At 41.2% G+C, this 22,807-nt stretch overlaps 1 protein-coding gene across 3 annotated transcripts in view; it reads left to right on the top strand.

Moving 5' to 3' along the window:
• Nucleotides 1–22,807, top strand: part of RBMS3 (RNA binding motif single stranded interacting protein 3) — a gene marked incomplete at both ends in the record, with an annotated part of 441,410 nt that overhangs the window by 87,388 nt on the left and 331,215 nt on the right. For 2 of the 3 annotated variants that reach the window (XM_084280360.1, XM_084280358.1), the window contains one exon: nt 12,707–12,876. In XM_084280360.1, coding sequence (XP_084136486.1) covers nt 12,707–12,876 — 170 coding nt within the window. The remainder of the gene's footprint in view (nt 1–12,706; nt 12,877–22,807) is intronic. The other variant, XM_084280359.1, reaches the window with a different exon arrangement.

The following is a 22,807-nucleotide window of genomic DNA, read 5'->3' as shown; positions in this document are numbered from 1 at the left end:
TCCTCTGTGTGCGGTTGAATTTGATTATAGGATGTATCTGCACTTGCCTAAATCACTTAGTAGACATTTGTTCTGTAAGTAAACTTGGAGGGTTTGTAACATGCATAATGAGTGAGGTAAAGGGGTTTTGTGTTGAGTAGCTCTTTCCCATAACACTGAATGTACTGATAGCAGGATACTGAGACAGGCCTCTAGTCATTTGGCTCCCCCTGCCTTGGTGGTATCTGCAGTCTCAGTATCTGCACTTTCTCCTGTCATCCAGCTTGTTGGTGCTGGTACCATGCTGCAAGCCTTGCTCAAGTCAAGGTAAACAACATCCCCTCCTCTCCCCTGATCTGCAGAGCTGGATGTCTCAACACAGAAGGCAAGCAGGTTGGCCTTGCTCATCTGTGCTGGCTGCTGTCAGTCATCTTGCCCCTTGTGCTCAGACGAGACAGATCCCACAAAGCTTTTCTCTTCAGTTTTGCTGGGCTGTGACCAGCCTGCTCATCTCCTGGATCCTCCCTCTCTTGAAGACAGGTATAATGTTTGTCTTTTTTTTTTCTCCAGTCATTGAAAGCATCCTGATGGCCTCCAATTGCCTCAGCTGTTCAGAGATGAGAGGGAGCAGCCTCACAGTGACAGTTACTGGCTCCCTTGCAGTTGTGTAACTTGTAACTGGCTTCCTGGAGCAGTTTCTAACTTAACGCCCTTCTTCTGGCGTAGCATGTCTCCTCCCAGGCCCTGATAGTAGGCAGAGAGACCCTAGAGGCCTGGCAGAAAACCTTGCCAATGGAGACAAAGACAAAGAAAGCACCAAGTACCTCCATCTGTTCCATGTCCTTTTTTCACCAGTCCCCTGCCCTATTCAGCAGAGGGCAAATGTTTTCCTTAGTCTTCCTTTTGCTGCCAGCGTGCCCATAGACATCCTTATTGCCTTGGTATTCCCAAACAATTTCTGCTCCAGCTGGTAACCAGATTGTAACTAACACACATTACTACTTTACTAAAAGTATTGTTAGTTGCCGCCTTTCTCCATTCTGTTGTTTGGGGTTTTTTTAATATAAATTGTTTTTCATTTAAGACTTTCATTCCTTTTTTCTCACTTAATATTTTTGGCAGCTGAGTCTGACAGTGGTATTAAATGGTACTAAGACTTTTAGAGTATTTATATGTATCTGATTTGAAATATAAACCTTATTGTTACATGCTGACATTCTTCAAGCTTCTGTTCTAAAGCTTGATACAACATTTATTAAGGAAATGCATTAAGGAAGACCTTCTTTGTTATTTTAGTTACTCTGGTTTAGCATTTGAAATTTCTTCAAATACATATTCTTTCCAGAGAAAAATATTGAGACTTAAATAAATCATGCATGAATGAAGAATATTAAAAGGTCAAAAAAAGCCAGAAAGCTAACAGAAGAGATTGGAGGCAATGTTGCAGTGCAGAAGGGAATTTAAGCTCTTGTTTATCAAGTAATATATAATTTGGATGAAAAACATAGTAAATACAGATGAATGTGTTAGAATCTCCCTTTTTTTCTTTTCTTTTTCTTTTTTTCTTTTTAACTTTCTGCTCTGTTTCGGGAATTTTAACATATGTATCTTGTTACTCTGAATTCCAATTGCTTGCAACAGGAGTACCTCATTACCCCAATTAGTGTTCAGGCGGATTTTACATAGACACATACCGAAGCGGCTGGGTCCCCACATTGCAAGGCTACTTCACCTTGGAGCACACCAAGTTCAGGCTCTCCATATTGTTATGCACAGTATGGAAAAAAAGTGGATGGCATAAAGCCCAAAATGGTTTTGGGCTGAATCTGTGTCTGTTAGCAAGATACTTGGCTCATCATCCCCCAACATTTAGCAGAAAATAATGACGATTTTAGGGAACTGAGAAAAGAAAGTTGTCACGATGAAATTACCCTTCTGCGCTGGCTGTGAGCCATTCTAAGCCTATCAGGAAAAAAACCCAAGACAGTAGGTTACTTTTCCCAAACTGCAGGCTAGTTTTGTATGGATATTTTAATTGAGTCAACAGTTCTGACTACATGAGTCAAATGACATTTGAAACTTTGGACAAGCGCAGAAGCACAATCTGTTGTTGAAGAAATGAGAAGAGACTGAGAACTTACACCCTAGTAAATTTAGACCTTTTTTTTTTAAAAAAAAAAAAAAAATCTTTTTTCCCCCCTCCCTGTTCTGAGAAATGCTAAAAGCCAGAAAGGGTGGAAACACTGAAGAAAGAAATAGGAATTAGAATGGAAAGGTCTTGCTGAATAGTGCTGGATTACAGTGTAAGAAATGAGGGAGCTGGGCTTGTTCAGCATTGAGAAGAGAAGGCTGTGAAGGGACCCCATTGCAGCCTTCCAGTACCTGAAGGGAGCTTATCAACAGGAGGGGAATCAACTTTTTAAAAGGGTAGACAATGGCAGGACAAGGGGGAAAGGATTGAAGCTAGAGGAGGAAAGGTTTAGATTAGATATTAGGGGGAAGTTTTTTACAGAGAGAGTGGTGAAGTGCTGGAACAGGCTGCCCAGAGAGGCGGTGGATGCCCCATCCCTGGAGGTGTTCAAGGTTGGATGGGGCCCTGGGCAGCCTTGTGTAGATCCAGGCCTGGAGGTTGGTGTCCCTGCCTGTGGCAGGGGGGTTGGAGCTCTATGATCCTTGGGATCCCTTCCAACACAGACCATTCTAAGATGGGTCTTTTGTGTATCTAACCATGAGGGTAGGGTTATGCATGTTCAGATTCATGGACTTTGTAGCCGGGTGGGCTCCTGAAAGTTGATTTTACTTTTTGAAGAAGTTTATGGTTTTATATACAGTCTAGCGAAACAAGATGTCAAAAATCTCACTAGCTGCTAAGATTGTGCCTTTAAGTATTCTAAAATTAAGGAGACTTTTATGATTCTGTAGTCCTGTTGGCATTCCCAGGACCTCCAATCAAGGGCAACAAAGTGTGTGCTGGGCAGGAGCGTATCTAGTTACCCAGGTGGTCCTTGAGGGTAGGCTGGTCAGCTTGGGTTTCTGCCTCAGCCTGCATTTGGTGTGAGTATAGGATGTGTCTGGAGAGTTTAGTGCTCAGGCTCCATTTCAGTCTAAGGTATGTATGATTTCCTAATACAGAGAGTAAGAATGGAAACAAAAATACAGAAATACTTCGTTTCATGGATTCAAAAAGGCAACAGTGTTGGGTTTTTCTTTTTTTTCTTTTTACACATTCACAGCATGCTTTAGTAAATTCATCTTCAAAACCAATATCATTTACAGAAAGTTGAATTTTATGGGAAAGGAAAGAAATGGCTGTAAATACATTGAATGAAATAAAGAAATACTTTTTTTCTAAAAATAGAATAAAGAAGTTCTCTATTTTTGCATTCATTATTTAGTTTAGTAAGTAAATTTTGTCTCAAGTGGATCTGATTCATGTCTGGAAGAAAATTTAAATGTAAATTATGGTAGATGCTTGTTAAATCATAGAAAATTAAATAACATTTCCCACACTACCTCCCATGTCTGATACATGAAATCTAAAGAAAATTGAGACTTTGTAAGACACCAGAGTCTGTGGCAGCAAAGTGGAGCATGTTTATATTTTATCTTTATTCAACTTTCTTAGCATAGGAATTTAAGCACTTAGTTGACACTAGCTGAAACGGGAAATGCTTAAATCCCCAAATGTGTCAGGGTAACTCTTGCTTACTTTCCCAGGTGCCTAATATTTTGTGTGTTCCTGGGTTGTTGGTAGTGTGGTGCTCCAAGCTGCCTTTGTCCTGATGAAGGTCTGCACCTTGTCTCATCACCAGGTTCCTTTAAGGCCTGTAGACCCATCCCTTCAGTCTTTATTTGGACCCAAACAGTTACCTAGCTCACATGTAGTGGTGACTTCATTGTGAAACTCACTCTTTCACATAGATAGCTCATTTTAAGGATGTAGAGAAGTACCTAGAATTGGACAGCGAGGCTCCAACATGGGGTTTCAGACCTGTCTGCATACAGTGAGCCCCACACATGGCTGCCCCAGCTTCCCTGCTTCCCTCAGCCTTTTGTGGTGCAGGGTTCAGACCTGTCACAAGCGTGAAGGTGCCCGGCACCACCTTGGCCAACTACCCCTGTAGACTGACACCTAAATCCTAACCACTGCTGTCAGATCCTTGTCCCAGCTGTATCAGCTTACTGTCAGAGGGTTTTCTAGCTGTCCTTTAAATGACATTACAGGCATGTGTCTCATGAGGTTGATTCCTTCCTAGGCAAGGAATTAGGTACCAGCTGTAATGACTTGTATAGGCAATTTTTTAAAAAACCTGTTTGCTATCATGAACTCGTTAGAGGAGTTTGCACTGGAAACAAAAATGTGGTTAAGTTTGTAATGGCTTACATCTTCTGTGGGCATCCTCTGGCCCCTGGCCTGGGACCAGCGCATTGCTGTAGCCCAAGGGGCCTCAAACAAAACATGAACTCTTGTGGAATGCCCCAAAATTCTGTCCTGATGGTGTCACGCTGTTATCCTTGGGACGGGCCTTTCCCAAGCTCTGTGTTCTGCGGATTCCTGTAGCTGCAGGAGGGGAGGCACAGCTCATCTTTATATAGCACTGGGTGGAGGGGGCAGAGGTTCCCTGTACACATCTACAAAAGACCATTGTGGTAACATGGGGAGATGATGGGGGCTGTTCCTGGGGAGTTCTGCCACCCCTGGTTCCTTCATCCCACCAATGCTTATGTCAACAGAGGCAGATTCCTGCTTCGTTTTTCCATAAGAAAGGCACACTGAGGAAACCTGGCTTGGATTTTGAAAAACCTTTTTTGGTTGGGCTTTCGTTCTGCAAAATGAAAACACATCTGCTTTTGATCTCTGCTTACCAAATTCTCAAGTGGAGAGGAAAGAGATGATATTGATCAGTTTTATTCTGTGCTTTAAGTTTAATTTTATGTGATGGGATTTTGTTACACTTGGGTTCTTGCACCAGGCTTGATGCTGTGATATGTATGGACAGTGTGCAGAAAAACAATGCTATGGAGCATGTGCCTCCTACATGTCCTTCCCAAAATGCTTTTAGTCTGCTGCATGTAAACAAATACCCAGAGAGTAAATTTAGTTCCTTGGAACCAAAAATGTGTTTGTTTTTGTGAACATTTGGGAAGTTAAGCATCAGGCTTTTGATCTGCATTCTTATTCCTAACAGACAAATGGACCAACAACTCATAGTTGTAACCCAAAAATCGGCTACATTGAAAGGTAAACACAAGAGATATTTTGTTATTTTTTCCACCCACTTTTCACCACAAAGTTATATCACAGGCAGTAATTGCTGTCATATTTTCATCTGTGCTTTAAAATATTCTTATTAGGGGAATTGCAGTGTTTTATTGTCTGGATTGCCCAGATTTAATACTTGTAAGATCTAGATTCTGTTCACATTTAGTCTCAGTACATCAATAAAATATGAATGGATTGGATAATGAAGCAATAAAACTAATTTATGTCAAAGTATATAGGTTATTGTTTATGAGTTTGCCGAAGTGCCAAAATACTTTATCTATCGAAAAAAATTCTTCTCCCTTGCTGAGAAATAAATATTGCCACAGGAATGGTCTGTCATGGGAGACTCCTGCCATGAAATATATGGGAGAAGACAGGACTGTGAAGGTTATATTCTGCTCTGGAAAGTATTTATTTGGTGACACAGCTCTTATTCCTAGTCTTAGGCTTTTCAGTGCTAAGGACTAAATTGTACTCTCCTGTCTGGATGTGAGAAGCCCTAAATTCAGGGAAGCTCTTACAGTTCATGGATAAACAGAAAATTACTCATAAGGGATGAGTAGTTTTATCTTTGGTATAGTGATGTGTGGGCACAAGAGAGGGCAAAGGGCCAAAGCTGGAATCTTCTACATCTTATTTAGTGGCCAAGACACCATTCTCATTCTGCAAATGATGCTCTACATCTTTGTGCTGTTCCTTTGTTTTGGACTGGTTTTTGATGGGGCCCATTCATCCTCAGTTAAAATGACCATCAGTCTATGGTAATATGTGCTCTGCTCCTCTTCATTTAAACTTTATATTTGAAAATAAGCTGCTTTCCACCTGATCAATTTGCTTCTGAAATTGGTAATGGTAGGGAATGGGAGTGATGTATGAATTGACATATTTTAGTCTGTCTTAGTGGAAATAGAAGATACTGTGATCAGTGAGAGAATTTTCAGGCTTCTGGTCTATGTCACCCTGGCTAATGATTGCTGAATCCACAGATAGCTAAGGAAAGTGAATTTCTGTTGGGTTTTTTTTGGTTGGTTTTAGCACAGAGAACTGTATAAAATGAGATCTACTTTGCAGATAGTGTCCAATAAAGGGCTTCCTCCTCTTCCCGTGGATGCTTTGCTTCGTGTGTATTGGCTGCCTTTGGGTGCTTATACAATTCTAAAAGCTGAGCGGCCCTGATTTGGAAGAAAAGTGTTTTAGAACAGAGCAGCTGAGCTGGATTGTGTCTGAGTTTAGGCTTTTTTGGAGCTCTAGCACTTTGTGCCTGGTTTAAGGGGATTGTAAAGCCTGGGAGTATATACCCTACTGGTTTCAACACCGTTGTACAGGAAACAAAGATCTCAAAGTATCTTATTGACCCATTAAATCCCAATTTTCATCTGACTGTTGAATGAGTACTGTGCCTATTGGAGGACTTGGGGTTGTGTGAGGGTTTTTTGGGTTGGTTTGTTTGTTTTTTGGGGGGTGTAATGGTAATTTTTTACAAGGTTTTGTTTGGGGATTTTCTTCTGGTTTTGTTTTGTTTTCTGTGGAAAGAAAGGGTACACAAAACACAATGATGTCTTTTTCACATGGACTAAAGTTACTACTTGGAATAGAATAAAAAAAATGTTCAGGGTATACAAGATGATACTGTGAATAATTTTAAGTTTAAAAATAATTAAAGTTATTGCAGTGAGATAACTGATTGGCATTTTTTATAATCTTTAAAATTATTTAGTTCGTTCAGTTTAGATACAGGGTAGCAAAGTAATTCTATGCAAAAATCATTTTATATCTGCAAAATGATTAGGGATACCTTCAGTTTAAGTTAAATTTTAATAATATTTTCACCATGTGAAAAGTAATATATCAGTCATTAATAGCATTTTTCATCCAGCACAGAGTATCCTATAAGCCTTGAAAAGGTATGGAAGAGTTGTTACTGATTGGTAAACTGAGACAGAAGGAATCTCTGTGACTTGCTTGGTGTAGGACAGTGATTTAACGTCAGTACAGAGAGCATAATCCAGCAGCTCTGACTCACCGGTGGTCTTGTATCCGGCACATCACTTTTAAAGGCCTTGGAAGTGATTCAGACAAATCAAAAAATCTTCTTGAGGTGTGCTCTGGTTTTCTCAAATGAAAGAACTGTGATGGAACAGATCTTGAAGCGTATTGTCTGTCTTCATCTTCTGAGTTTACTTACATTTTCACATGCTGTTCCTTTATAAATGGAAGATGTTGCCAAGCAGTGGATTGTTGCTTCTACAGAAACAGCCCAGAAAGCTTTGTCACTGTACAGAGAGGTTAGAAAATACGTGCACTATTGCATCTGCTTGTTTTCTGTTAGATGTCCAGGGAAAGACCTGACTGTGTAGGGAAGTGTCCAAGAGGAGCTCTGTCTTCCAGGCCTTTGCTGGCCAGATGGGAGCCAGATAGTAGTCATGGCTGGATTCCGCAGGAACGGTGAATGCACCACATACTCAGGGAGAAGATTATGACTTGAGCTCTGTTGACTGAAGCTTTTCTAAAATACGTGAGGTTTCTGTGTTGCCAGTTTCAATGTTCATCTTCTATTCGCTTTTCAGTTCCACCTGGCTGTAGATGAGAAATACAGCTTACCTTTTGGTGCTGCTCCTCAGTGAGGAGGCAAACCAAAGGCAGAAGAGTTGCTGTGGCTTTTATCTAATTCTTTTTATTATATTTGCTCTCTCTCTCTGTTTTCTCTTCAACTGTGATGCTTGTCTTTTGCTTAATATGAGTTTTGCTGTTCAATCAGCTCTAAAATCCCATCAGCAGGACGATAAGTTGGTAGCATCCTCTCATCATTACTATAATTGGCCAGTAAGAACCCTCCAGCTCTCAAAAATTACTCCTTGGTACAGTAGGGTGTGAAGAGAAGAGTGTTTTGCTAGTCTGAGCTGTAAACTGATACTTGCACGATTTATTTGTATTTACTTTCCCTTATATTATTCTCTCAATCAGGAGCTAAGGGAATTGTGTAGCAATTGGGTTCTAAGTGAGATGAATCTAGCAGCTGGAAAACACTCCATTCAGAGAGAAATGGGTAGTGTATGTTCACAGTTGCTTAAATAACATGTGTTTTAATACAGGACTAAGTGTTGTACACGTATTTTTTTAATAGAAAATATACAGTATGATAGGGAAAGTCAACGCATCAGTGTTAATGGGGAATCTTTCCAAGACCTTACTTTCAAGTGGATAAAAGAGTACAAATCTGGGATAGCCAAAGGTGAATACAAACAAATTGGCTAGTCCATTAGCATAGCTGTCCAGCTGCATCCTAGGCTCTGAGGCCACTCCAAAACCACAAGCCTGACCGCCTCAGAAGCCTGCCAAGGAGCCAGCTGCTGCTAATAAAGCAGACTCTACAACTTGGCATCTGGGGCCTGTGATTCCCATCCAAAAGGAATTGTATGTGAAAAATATTTGAAATTTGTCTTTTTAAGTAGTGTTTTGCTTTGGAAGAAAAATGCTTTAGACTCAACTTGCAACAAGTGAAAAACTATATGAGTACTGTAGTTGCCACGGGAAGATAAATACCATTCTTGTGTAAGGAGGTTGGATGCTGGAAGGATAAGTGTTGTTCTTTTAGTAACCAAGAGGCTTCTGGTTCTGCATTTCTGGGGTATCGAGTAAGAAGGACCTTGGTATCTCATTATTCATGCTTAGCTGTGCATACTTGCATAGGACACTTGGTTTCAAAGAGCTCAACGGTAGAGGTTTAACACAAGGGTAGATTCCTTGGACTGGCTAAGAATTAACCACATTAATTTCTCACTTTTAAATAATGGAAAAGCAGAAATTTCATTCATTTTTCAAAGATGAAAACAAATCCTATTAGCCAGCCATGCTAAATTAATAAGCTGCTTGGAATGATCTACAAACCAGTTCATTCCCCTCACACTCCCCATTGAATAATGAAGCATGAGAATTGAAAAATGAGTTGGTTGCATTGGTTATTTGAGAAATTAACAGCAAAGCCAGCTCTGAATTCCAGTTCCCTTTTGAAGTAAAATATTTAGATTTTGCCTAATACATTTTTCCCTAGCGCTGCAGGTCCAGTGCTCGCCTGTGTTGGCAAAACGTCATCCCCAGATTTCTACAGCTGGTGTCAGGGTGTTTTGAGCCAGCCTGGAATGCCGTGCTCCTCATGGCGGAGAAGTTAAGTGTTTTGCCCCCAACCATGGAGGGGGCCGCCATCAGAACAAGACCCAAAATTCCTGCCATTGAGTGTGCACGTGGCTCCCCAGGCAATGGCCCTCTTCAGGCGTTGTCCAAGATGCTGTGGCAAGTGGTCCGTATCTGGGATAATCATCAGGTTGCCATTCGTTTCTTTCACTCCAGTTATTACGTGGAGATTAATGAACCAGAGCCTTTGCTCATTTGGAGGCAAAACGCATGCTTCTGCCATCAGTCATGCACTCATCGGCTCAGGAAACAAGAATTCAAAGCTTTCTTCTGACCTGAAGCTTTTAGTCTGGCAACCAGCCAGAAGATGTCATCAACCCTCATACAGGCAGTTCTGTAATCTTTCTGCGGATGGTGTTCTGCGGTATTGGGTATGTGTGGAAATTACCCTGGGTTGCAGTGGCTGAGATTTATTAGTGAAGAGAGTTTGCAGTATAGCAGGGCTTGCTGGTCTGAGAAGATCAGCATCCTCCAAATTGGAGGGTGGCTGCCTCTGCCCACCCTTAAAGCATCTCCTGGGATGCTGCTGTGAACCTGGGCATCTGCATGTGCCTGTTGTCTGAGCAGTTCTTGTGTGAGAGACCACCTATTCCATGGCCTCATTCTCAGGGTAGAGAGAGAATTTTTTTTTTTTATAGCTGTGGCCTTAAAATGAGTATAAATGTAATTCATGTTCACTTCTATGTCCCCTTTCAGCTGGCCAAGAGGGATAAAATGTCTTAAGCTTAAATTAGAATTAGGCCTCCAGTGCTTTTCCTCTGTACGAGGATAAAGATCTTACAATAGAATGAAAATTGCTCTTTGTATTTTGAAGGTATATTTCCACTTGGATTTTTTGTGGTTTGGTTTTTTTTTTTCCTTGCTTATTAGGTTTGTCGGAGAATAGGCCATTTACTCATTACCCCCTGCTAAGACATATATAATAATAACAATTAATAATTAAAGTATATACCAGTTTATTGGCTTACTGAAAATTCAGTCCTTTCTTTGTCATTTACATGCATTCAGTGTGTATGGTAAACTTGGAGGTGTGGGTAAAGCAGTAAGGATGTTACCTTGACCTTTTTTAATTTTTACTTTTATTTAAATAAAATTTTACCTTACCAGTGCTCAAAACATGCAAGATTCCCTGCGCTCTTGGTATGCTAAAGCTGCGTGCTATACACAGTCACATCTCCCTCTCCCATAGCATTTGAGAGCCCAGAGATTTACATTTGCTTTCAGCCAGGACATTTTAAGATGCAGGTGTCTGTCTGGATCTGAGGCACGGAGCCTATTTCCAGGACGTGCCCATGGCACAGGGGCTCACTCGAGGCGGTTCCCAGTGCTGGTACTTGGGGCTGCTGCTTCAGCTCTCTTATTTCTGGGAATGACATTGAAGCTTAGGTGGGTGGGGATCACCCGGTGGTAAAATGTGTGTGCAGAGAAATATGATCGGTATGCATTAAGTGCTTTTGATTGTCAGCAAAAGTATCCACACAGATACTTAGGGAAGGAAGCTCGTTGCCCTTTCTCGTTTACTTTAGATGAGAATGAATGTCATTACTTTCTAGCATGGCGATTGCACTGTCTATTAAACTGATTTTTCCTCTTAATGGGTCCTACTTGAGTCACATTACAACCAGGCTAGATTGCAGAGGAATGTTTTTATGACCTCACACTTGATGGTGTGTTTCCACTTTCTTGGTTTAAATTGGAGAAACTGGGAAGAATGAAGGAGAAGGCAGCAGGAAAGGAGTCGATGCAAGTGTGGTGCTTTGTGTTTCATCAGAGCCTATGAGCTTCCCCCATCACTGATGCTCCCCTTATGTTCTCTAACTTTTTTTGTTTTTTCTAAGTAGCGGGACCTGTTTGAAAGCATTTAGGGCTACTAATGTTAAACACGTCCCATCTACTAAGGCTCTGATTTAGTGTGTGCTTAATTGTAAGCACTAATGTAGGGCCACTAAAATCAAAGGGGCAGTTGATTAGTATGATCAGAATTACTTACAGATTTAAATATTTTCTCTGTTCGACGCCTAAATGCAGAACGAGCATATTAGAAGTCACTAAAGTGTCATTGCTACTATAATTAAAATGGCAGATGTTTTGCTTTTATTAGTCCATTAACACATCATGGTTAACTTAGCGTTGGCCCAACATTTACCTGCTGTTGTAACCACTCATACTGCCAGCAGAATATGCTGAAGGGATTGTGGAAACAGGATTTTGCCTCTCTCAGCAGGTGGTTACATCCCTTAAACTCAGCTGACTCATTCCCCTGTCTACCCAGCCTAAGGTTCAGCCCGAGGCATCCCCCAGCTTCCCAAAATTCTCCCCTGGATCTCAGCTGCTGTGCACAGGTCACAGTGATGACAGGACATGACCTCCTCCTTCCAACCACTCCCCTGCTCTTCTGACAAGCAGTAGTCTGTGCTGTAAGTAAATGCACTGTTGGCCAGAGAGCCAGGGATGGTTGCAGCAGCTTAAATTCCCTGTTGTTGCCCAGGATCGGAGGTGCTTAGGTAATTTTTATAACATGCATGTGTCTTTTTCAGAGCACACATTTCCCAGGGAGTTAGGGGAGAGTGTTTTTTTTCCTAGTGAGAATGCCTCCCTTTTTAAGTGAAATGTGTCAGTTGTTATGTGTGGTTTGTGGTTGTTCAGAAGTGGGTAAGGTTTTGAGAGCAGAAGGTCTTAGCCTCGTCATCTTTTCCAAACTCTGTTCATCTGTTGTGAAAGACACCAGTAATGACAGTCTTTTTGGGCTGCTTTGGATTTCTCCCCCTGAGACTAGCCAGGTCTCTGCCACCTGGCTGTGCATGTACTGAGTGCTCCTCTTGTTTAGAAAAGACTAACTGGACTCCTGGCATTGGGTTCCATACCTCTGGCTAGATGCTCTTATTTGAATCCTGGAGTATTCTTAAAGCAGATCGTGTTTAACTTCTTTCTTTAATGCCAGCTACGCCTGAGCACCTATCACTTCAGAGCTTTATTCTGTCATCTAGATAAAATGGGGTCATTATTGAGCTACTATTACAAAAACCCAAACAACCAACCCAACAAAACCCCAACAACAATGCATTTCATAGCTCCAAAATCTCAGTCCTGTTTCAAAAGGCATTGCTGGCTCGGGGTGGGAGCGTATGCCGTGGGAGCAGGCAGCAGGAGGTGGTTAGGGAGGGTAGGCCAAGCATGCCCTTGGTGCATCACTCTGGACTTCCCTGGGTAAAGCACACGGGTCACTATGCTTTTGTTTTCCAGTAACAGTTGTTTTTGTTTCCTTTCCAGCAGTCCTATGCACCAGCTCCCCACCCCATGGCTCCTCCCAGCCCCAGCACAAACAGCAGCAACAACAGCAGCAACAACAGCAGTGGAGAGCAGTTGAGTAAAACCAACCTGTACATTCGAGGCCTTCCACCCGGCACCACTGACCAGGACCTTATCAAGCTGTGCCAGCCGTAAGTCCTCTTAAAATACTTGGTGTCTCCCAGTTGGAAAATGTCAAAGCTGGCCTTTCAGTTTTCACTTATATATGTCCACGAAAAGACATCAAGAAACCTCTCAAATGAAGGTTAACCATTATTCCTTTAGTTTGAACAGCTAATTAATGCCTGTTGAAAACCTTTTGGTAATGAGTTTTGGGGATAGTGAGGAGAGGGCCTTCAAGAGTACTTCCCGTTATTTTAATCTGGTTTCTTTCTTACATTAAAAGAAAAATTTGCTATAAGAAAACCTCCCTAATGACAGATTTTATACTTATAATGATCTGTGAATCACAACCTGGTGCACAACAAAACATGGGTGTTCCCACCTCAGTCATTTATCACATCTTTTGATTGCTGTGTCACACATTGCTGGGCTCAAAGATTGAGAAGTATTAAACCCACTCAATGTGGCCTTGTAGCCACCTAATTAACATCTAATTAAATGCAGTTCTACTGAAAAAACTGTAGAAAGTAGCACATTCTACCTCCTTGTTTATCTTGAGAGTTGTGTTTGCAGATTGGACTGATAAATGTCAGTTTTACTGTGTTTTATTCCTGCTGAAGCTGGAGAGGCAGCAGAGGATCTTTTTGCTCCTCATGCATCACCAAAATAAACCTTCCCTAAAATGTTGCACCATTACCCTTCCCCACTTGACTGTAGTGGGTGATATGAGTAGATATGAAAATCTCACTGGATTTCTGAAATCTGGATTATTATTAATGACATGTGGGAGGGGAATAACCCAGTTTGAGATTCCAACCAGAGATTGTTGGGGTGAAATTTAGGCTAACACTTTATTTTGTGTCGGAATAAGAACGTGGAGAGACTTGAAAAATAAAAATCCACCCTTGTTATGATGCAGAACTGCTTTTGCTATAGTCTATTTCAAAAGACAACAGTGTCTCTGGTATTTTTCATTGCAAATGAGCCTTTCAAATAGGGATCAATGAATGAAGTTTGGTAAAGTAATGAACAGTCTGGGGCTGATCCTCTGTCTTGAATCCAAATGTCTGTTGTTTTGAAGCTTGCAATAGACATAAGAGTGTAATAGGATGTTATGATTTTTTCTGATTCTGCTTTTTCTGATCTTGACCAAAAATGCTGCAAGACTTCCCTAAGTATGCTTTATATGGACATGGTGGGTGAGGATGGGAACTAGAGCCTTACTGAAGCTGGTATGTGAACTTCAGCAAAATAATGTGAGCTTGAAACTTCTCCCTGTGATTTTCTTCTACTGGAGCTGCAACAGGTAGAACTGTTCATGGGAGTACAGTGTGCTGGTGATTTTTCATATTTCATTCAAGCTGAATTGCCAGTGTACCTGTCTGACATTTGTACAAACTGCATTCATTGACACTTCCCGCTCGTGACAGTCACAGATAATCCCAGTTCAAGGGCCAGATCCTCTGTAGGTATAAATTGATTGTAGTCTGCTGACTTTCAAAAAGCTATTTTGCTATACATCATCTTCCAGTTTGACCCTTCTCCAATTCAGACAAATGCTTTCAGCCCATGAGGAATGAACTATTCCTAGCACAGCCTCACTGCTTTGGTCGCTTAGTGCTGCAGTCATAGTGTGAGGCTGTGGTGTGAGCAACGCTTCTTGAATCATGAAGTTCAAAGAGCCTGTCCCTACCCCTTGTCTGTGTATGGGAAGTACACAGCAAGTAGCTGAGAGCTTCTTTTCTGCACTGTGGCGAAATTTTTTAAATGCACTCCATTATACTTAATCTGGTCTGATCAGAGGGCTTTGTCTTGCTATCATAGAGCTCCTGTGTGAACAGGTGCTCTTTAAGAAAAATGCTGACATTTATTTTGCTGATTTTTCTCTCCTTTGGTTGAATGGAAGTGAGGAGAAACCAGGTAGTTGTTGTTTTTTTTTTTTTTTTTTTGTAGAATATTAAAAGCATTTATCAAAGCAAAAGGGAAACACAATATAGGGAGGCTTAAACATCTGAAAATACAAGAATTTGTCAGGACAGTATGTAGGTTTTTTTTATAGTATATTGCAACACATTTTCTTTACCTTTGCAGATGGTTCATAGTAGGGGGGTGGATAAAGGTCCAAATCCCTTCTCTTTTTCCCACCACCCACCTTAGCCCCAAGGGGGAAAAAAACTCCAAACAGTATGTATAGCAGCAATCTGCTGATGTATGAGGAAGACATATATTTGCTTCTTCAGAAATTATCATATGTTGTAGAGCTCTCTCATAGCTTACGTGGCCAGGATCTCACCAGGGGTTAAAGACTTTATGTGAACAGGTATTTGCAAAACAGCAGAAGGTGCTGGCTCTTAGGCTTCCTGCACAGAAGTATTAGTATAACTTGCTACAAGATGTGAATTCCAGTCCATAAATAAAGATTTTTGGAGAGCTGCATTTGAGGGGGGTATTCACTAAAGCTAGCTTACACTCAGGACACTGGTTCCCCTAGGCTAACTGCCAGTGCCTAAAATGAGCCCTTCTGAACCCATTTCCTCTGCTTGAGCATGTGACAAAGCTGCCAGCAGTACAACTGTCACTTGTATTGTCTGACATCTGGCAGGTCTGAGAAATAATGTTCTAAACCCATGGCGTTTCTCTCTCAGAAGTACAGGGAATGCTGGAAATGCTTATGGTTATGTACATTTATCATAGCACATCCCACTTCCAGGTTTATTCCAGCATGGAAGCCACCCTCTGAAGTGATGTGTTGCATTTATTTATTATTTTAAACTTGTCTTGTGGGTTGTGGAGGATAAACCCTTTAAACAGAATTGTTTTATAAAGTATGGGGCTTTTTTTTTGGTGAATCCTGCCTCCTTTTCTGTATTTCTGCTGCGTGTTTTTGGGTGGTGTGTATCGCACACTAAACAGAAACCAGCAGACTGCAGTGCCATCGATGCTTGAAGTGCAGAGTCCATTACACGTGATGTCAGATGTTTCTGACAAATGTTCCGACACTATCAAACCTTTTATCAATTTAAGAGTAACCTTGTCACAGTAATCTGTCAAACTGGTCATCTAAGTAAAGGAAAACAAGTCATCATAGGCTGAACGGTAGCTGAGTAAATAATAATAAAAAAAGATGCTGCAGGAAGATTTTCTTTTTTGTGTGGTTCTGATCCTCAGTGTTTGGTTTCACGTGTGTCCAACGGAGCTGTATCACATTCTCTTCTGCAGCAGGGAGCTGTTAGGGTGCACTGTGCCTTTTCGGGCTTTATACAATGACTCGGTCAAAGGTTGCATCAAGAAAGAGTGGATAGGAATGGTTAGCAAGCAAGAACCTGTTGTTCTTTTACACCTGTATCTTCTTTGGGATTTTCATAAACACCAAGTAAAGGAACTTCCAAAAATGGACTGTGACCTCTCTTAACCTTTCTTGAGATTTTGAAAAAAGAAGCTTTATACCCATCTCTAATCATACTGCTCGTCAGAACACATTAGTCTAAAAGTTTTGGGTTTTAAACATTTAATGAGAATAAGAAAATGTTGCATCGTTAGTATTTACTCCTCTGAGGTACAGTCTCTGCTGGTGCAGTGAGTGGTACACACTGGCATACATGTATCTTCCTAGTCAAAACACTCTTTTCACCAAAAGGAAAGATAATCAACATAAAGACATGAAATTCCAGGTTATAGACAGAAAAAATGAGCCCAGTATGTTACTGTACAAACAAAATCTAAATTATCTTTGAAATATTCATAATCTATTGCTCTGATTTTCATGTATGGTGTTATATTTCATCCAGAAGAAATCAAAAATTCACTTAAAAACATATACAGATGGCTTAGTCCCCTGTTGGTATATTGGACACATCCCGTTCTTACTGACTACATCCCGGTGGAGATAGATTGAAGGAAATCTAATGCAAAAATGAAGCATTTGAGCTTTATTGCTTTGAAATATTTTTCTTTTAAAAAAGTCAGTCTGTCTCTCAAGATTTTGGTCTTTCTGTTTGTCTTTTTTTGTATTGAGGGTGACAGAGGCCCAACATTTTTTAAAAGATAAAATTAGTTTCGGAGATGAGAAAGGGAATTTGGGAAAAGAGAGGAATTATTTTCTCCCCCTACTTCCCCATAATAATTTTTAAAAGTTGGCCAAACCTCCCCAACATCTTACTTAAATCCTAAAATAACAATGACAAAAAAAAAACCCGAACGAAAAACAAAGGGGTAAAAAAAAGAAGCCTTGTGCATTGCACAATTAAGACATTGGCATGTATTCAAAGGATAATCCCTGTCTGTCTTGATTCAGTCATGAATTTTTCATGCCTGCTCTATAGTCTGAAAGAAAACTACTTCTAAGTTCTGGTGCCTGATAGTTTAGATTTGCTTATTTTTTTATCCTGACTTAGTCCTCTCCCCTTGTGCCTATAGTTTACCTTCAGACATCTATTTCTATCTGCTTTGTACTTATTTGGATTAGTTAGGTCACCCCTCCCTTGAAGTTTTTGACTTGTTTGTGGTCCAGAATAAAATTAAAGGACTTAATTAAAACAAGAACAGTATTTAAACCTAAAGAGGAGCAAGACCGTGTGCTGCTCAGGTTGACTTTTAAGGAAGATGAGACAGTGTCTCCCAGGTAAATGGTGTGGGAAATCCCTACTGAATTGTGATTGTCATGAGTGGTGCTTTCTCTAAATAGCTTCTAGATTCATATTTTGTGCAGTTTACTCATGTTTTTGGGTGTGTTTAGTGGGTTTTGGGGTGTGGTTTGTTAGGTTTTGTTTTGGTTTGTTGTTTTCCTTTTATTTTTGAGAAGGTACACTGAAGGTACGCTTTGTCTCCCTGACAACTCATCAATGTGAGATTTTAGCTTCTCATTCCATTCTGAATGTCCTTGGGTTTGTCCCATAGAACATCTGAATAAATATTCGGGCTGCCACTGTTTGGAATCTTCTCAAGGGCTAGCCCCAAGGATAATGTAACCGAGATTATTAATTGAAAATACACACATTACTTAAATCCTAGCCTATTTTTTAAATGAACCGTGTGCATTCCTTTTGCCCCCACAGAAAACTGCTGAGTTCACTGAGGTTTCAAAGAGGCTGAGGGTGCCTTTCAGGACAGGGTCTCTTGTTAATAGCTGCAACAAGTTAAAGTTTTTCAGTTGGACCAAGCTTTTACAGCAAGTTCATGATGTGTGTTTCTTCATGTGTTTAGGCAGCAAGAGTTTGGCATTCCTGGCTATTTTTATTTTCCTACTGTGAAAATAAGAAGAAATCCATATTATTTGAGGACTGATGAAATGAAAGTGTAGGGAAAGTAAGTTCCCTTACTCTCCTTATTTTTTCTGCATGACATTGTTAATTAAACATAATTACTGTGAATTATAAGTAAAATAAAGGTTATCCAAAATAAAATCCCTACAGTAAGCTCAAACCAAAAAGAGCAGAAGACAAAAGCGGGCTCAACGTGACCCAGCAATGTGTGCTTATAGCCTGGAAAGCCAAACATATTTTGAGCTGCACCAAAAGCAGCATGACCAACAGGTTGAGGGAGGTGAGCCTTCCCCCCTGATCTCCACGTGGATTCTCACCAGAGCAGTACTGAGTCCAGCTCTGGGACCCCCAGTACAGGAAAGACTGAGTCCAGAGCATGTCCATGGAGATGATCGGAGTGCTGGAGCACCTTTCCTGTAAAGACAGGCTTGAGAGAGTTGGGCTTGTTAAACATGGAGAAGGTTCCAGAGAGACCTTATAACAGCCTTCCAGTAGCTAAAGGAGCCTACAGGAAAGCTGAAGAGGGTCTGTTTAGAAGGACATGGACTGATAGGACAAGGGGTAATGGGCTTAAACTAAAAGAGGGTAGAATTAGGTTAGATATTAGGAAAATAATATTCATTATGAGGGTGCTGAGGCATTGGCACAGCTTGCCCTGAGAAGGTGTGGATGCCCCCTCCCTGGCAGAGTTCAAGGCCAGGGTGGATGGTGATTTGGGCAACCTGGTCTAGTGCAGGATATCCCTGCCCATGTAAGGGAGTTGGAACTAAATGGTCTTGGAGGTACCTTCCAACTCAAACCATTCTGTGATTCAGTTAACTCCTAAATTCTACAATGAAGTCATACCAAATTTGTATCCAGTGTGAAGTGGTGATTTTATCCTGACCCTGGTGAAGACAAACCCCAGACTATCTGTCCTGGTTCTGGCCAGGCCAGAGTTAACCTCCCCAGGCAGCCAGCACAGGTGAGCTGAGTTAGCCCCAGCTTTTCCACACCATCTGACATCACTCCCTCATAAGAGGGGCTGGTTGGGGAGGGGTGCTCCTGGGTGCCTCCAGGGCAGTTTGAGTGTGGTGGGTCCTCATGTCATGCAGCACTCTGTGTTACCCTCAGGTCGATAAGGTACTCTGCCTTGTCATTGGGCGACTGAAATTTGCTGTGGGCTGTTATTGTTCTCCTTTTATGGTGCTTTTGTCAGTGAGGTGTGGAGGCTCTGTCTGTTTCTCCTCTGGGAATGAGTGAGCAGCACGTGGTGCTCAACCACTAGTTGGGGCTGAACCATCAGGCTATCTTAGAGTTATGTAACAGTAGGGCATTAGCTTGTGTTTGCTCCTGTACTTTTAAGAAATAGTCTTTGGACGTGTAAAGAAATTTACTGCACTCTGTAACCTTGTGTATGTTAAAGCAAGGTGCACTGTGGCATCAATATTAATTGAAACAGGACCACATAATCTAAGTCTGTCCTGTAATTAATATCAGATGACACCCTTGCTCAGTGATATGGCAGAGATTGAAAGGGCATGGAGGTGACAGTGCTCATGGGGTGGGATTAGCTCATATAGGAACCATGTGGCATTATATAGAGTTGTTCCTGCTTAAATCTTCGTGGATGTTTTGGTTCAGTGTATCCTGGTAATATGAGAACTGTGAATGGCTCTGAAATCTGCTGAAGAGATCAGTCTCTGTGGGAACCAAAGAAATGCCCATACTTGAAGGGAAAGAAAAAAACCTCCATAAATCTCCAGTTTTTCTGTGTTATTCCAAGTAAAAATTGGGAAAACAAAGTTCCACGGAGGGTTTACTTACTGCCGGCCCAAGCACAGCAAAGGTGTCCTGCTGAATTAAATGTGCTGATCCAAAGCAGTGATGGGACTACATGACTTCGTTCCTCTCACTTGGTAATGTGTATGTTCAGACTGATGGATCATCTTGGAAAAATCTGTTTTCTTCTCCAGTCCTTTCTATCACAGACTTTTCCTATAAGTTTATTTAAGAGCAGGGGGAAAGGGAAAAAATAATTTTATGTTAATACTTTTAAGTCAAAATGTCTTTGATCAGGAACTAAATAATGAACGTTAAGGATGTGTAAAGTAGACATATAAAGCAGAGAAACTTAATGTTGTGGAATGATTTGTTAATTCTTGGATTTAAGACATTATCTTGGTGTTTATTGATGCTTTTAGAAACCATGTGGGGTTACTTTCTAGGTCTGACAATGAACAGAAGACAAGGAACTTGTGTTTTCATCTGGACAGAATCTCACTTTCTGAAATAGATTTGCAGTTTTGCACTGAGTATAAATATTACATCTTTGCAGCATGTAAATATCAACATGGATGTGCACAGGTTTATTTTCCTCCTTGTTAAAAAATTATTTGTATATTCATTCCCCATTAAAATAATCTCCAAACGTCTTCCGTTGTTAAAAACAAACATTAAAGTTGCCCCAGCAGGCAATGAGCTGATCCTTCTCTTACCTAGCCTCTTTCATCAGGGAAAACAAAACTCTAGGTCAGCAAATGCCCACAGCACTACAGAGAGCTCCATCTGGGATGTGAACGTTCCCATTGTCAGGAAGAAAGGCAGAAAAATAATCTGCGTAAAGTAATAAATGAGCACCTGCACCCTTCTCTGTTTTGAATGTGCCCGTCTTTTCACTGGAGTGTGACAGAGTGTCAGTGAGAGTTTCTCATCTCCTTTCAAGTTGGATGAACCTGATTTAATGGAAGATAGGGGAGGAGGCAGTGTTCTCAGACACTGCTGCTGAAAACATTTCTTCTGATGAATTTTAATTAAAGTCCTTGAGGAAAAAAAAAAGGAAAAAAAAAAAGTAAAAAGCCCCACAACACAACAGAGAGATCATAACAGAAATACTGGATCTTCTGTGGAGTGGTGTGAAGGACATGGCTGTAACAGCCACTTGTTTTGCTTGCTGTGCAGGAGGGGTGTTGAGATAGAAAGAGGGCAAACACACTTAATGAACTTCTGACCTGTTCAGAGATGTGCATCTTTCCAGCCTTTCCTTGTCCTCTTTTTTTTTTTCTCTGCTTCTCCAGCATATCTTGGGTGCAGCCAGTCAACCATGGCATCGCCATGATTAGCCCATGAGGCTATCAACCCCTTATTGATGTAAGCATTTAAGACTCTGAAAATGCTCATGGCCAAAAAAGGTCCAAAGGACAGGCAGCCTCTCCGCTGTGCACGTGTCTGCCAGACAAATGCCTGTTTCTGTAGTGTGGGTGTTGCTCTGTGGAAGGGCCCTTCATGACCATGGGACATGTGACAGTGAGTACAGACTGTACGCCATGCACAGTCTGAATCTTCCAGCCCCTCGGGGTGTTCTGTACAGCTGTGGGGCTCAGTTTCTGCTTTCCAGTGAGGAGACTGATTGATATAGTAGTGGTTTGACAAAGGTTCCTTCACTGCTGTCTTTTTGAGTCACTGAGAGTTTTTTTTTAATGGGAATAATGGCAATGAAAGTTCTGGTTACATTTGGTTCTTTTGTTTTAAAGCTCATCCATGTCTCTTAGATTTGTCTGCGTTTTTGGCCTTTGCTTTCCTAAAGTCTGTGGTGTTAAGTTCAGTGGGGCTTTTGGATCCGTTTTCCTTTGAGAATTGATGGCAGCAGTGGGAGAGCAGAACTGATGGCTGTGTTACACGCATGGAGAGCGGAGAAGGAATTAGGAAGTTCCTTGCCTGGGATGTGGTTTATACTCCTTAGGAGTCCCTGACTTTTGAGAGAGGCTAGAGATACACCATGCATGCTCTGACATTTATGTAGCAGAAATGTTTCTCTAACCTTTCTTTAGAAGGTATGACGCAGATAATGTTCTGATCTGAGAAATATATTGTCCTAAACCGTTGCTGGAAGGAAACAATACCAACTATGTTTAATAACCCCCCTCCCCAAACCAGGAATAACCTGGGCACTCCTTCCAGCTAATGGCAAGAGCCCTGGAGCATGCCTGTAATTTCTATGCAGGGGGAAGTGGCAGGCCAGCTTTAGTGGCAAAGCTATTGAATATTATCAGCACCAACACAAAAATGTCATTGTGTTCAGCTGCTAGACTCTCCCATACTGTTCCGAACAAGCATCGACAAGAGATCTGTGCTATGCAGCATGCAATGTCCTTCATTCCAAGTATCTGGTAACTTCCCGGAATTCTTGTGTGACGAGTGCTGCTGGTAGGTTTGTGTTTAAAAACTGAAAGGTCTTTAGTTTTCTGAAAAAGATCTTCGCTGGAGAAGGAATTTCTTAGAATTGTTGCAGCTACGTCAGAGTTTTATGTCTGCCTTGTTGTAAAACAGAGACAGGAAAGATGGAATGTTTTCAGCCCAATTTTTAAAAGATGTTGATCTGACAGAGATTTGAAAAGGTTCTGTCTGTCTTTGGGCATGTATTTTCTGTGTCCCCAACACGAGCTTTAGGAAAAGAAAGTGGAGACCTCTGGATTCTGGTTCTCTTGGAAAGTACATCACCGCAGCTCTGGGGCCAACCCCAAATAAAATCCTGAAGGTAACAGCAGTGTGGAAATACAGACCTTACTCTGCAATAAGCTCTCTGCCAGCAGACTCACAGCCTCATATGAGCTTCATGGAAGCACAGCAGTCTGTTCCAATAGCAGTTATTGTGGGATCACAGCCATGTTATTGTTTCGGTGTAATACAGGTAATAAGTGCAGCATTTATGGCTATTACT

This window comes from Gallinula chloropus, assembly GCF_964237585.1.
Source record: "Gallinula chloropus genome assembly, chromosome: 2".
Classification (NCBI taxonomy): domain Eukaryota; kingdom Metazoa; phylum Chordata; class Aves; order Gruiformes; family Rallidae; genus Gallinula; species Gallinula chloropus.
This window is presented reverse-complemented; position numbering and strand designations above follow the sequence as displayed.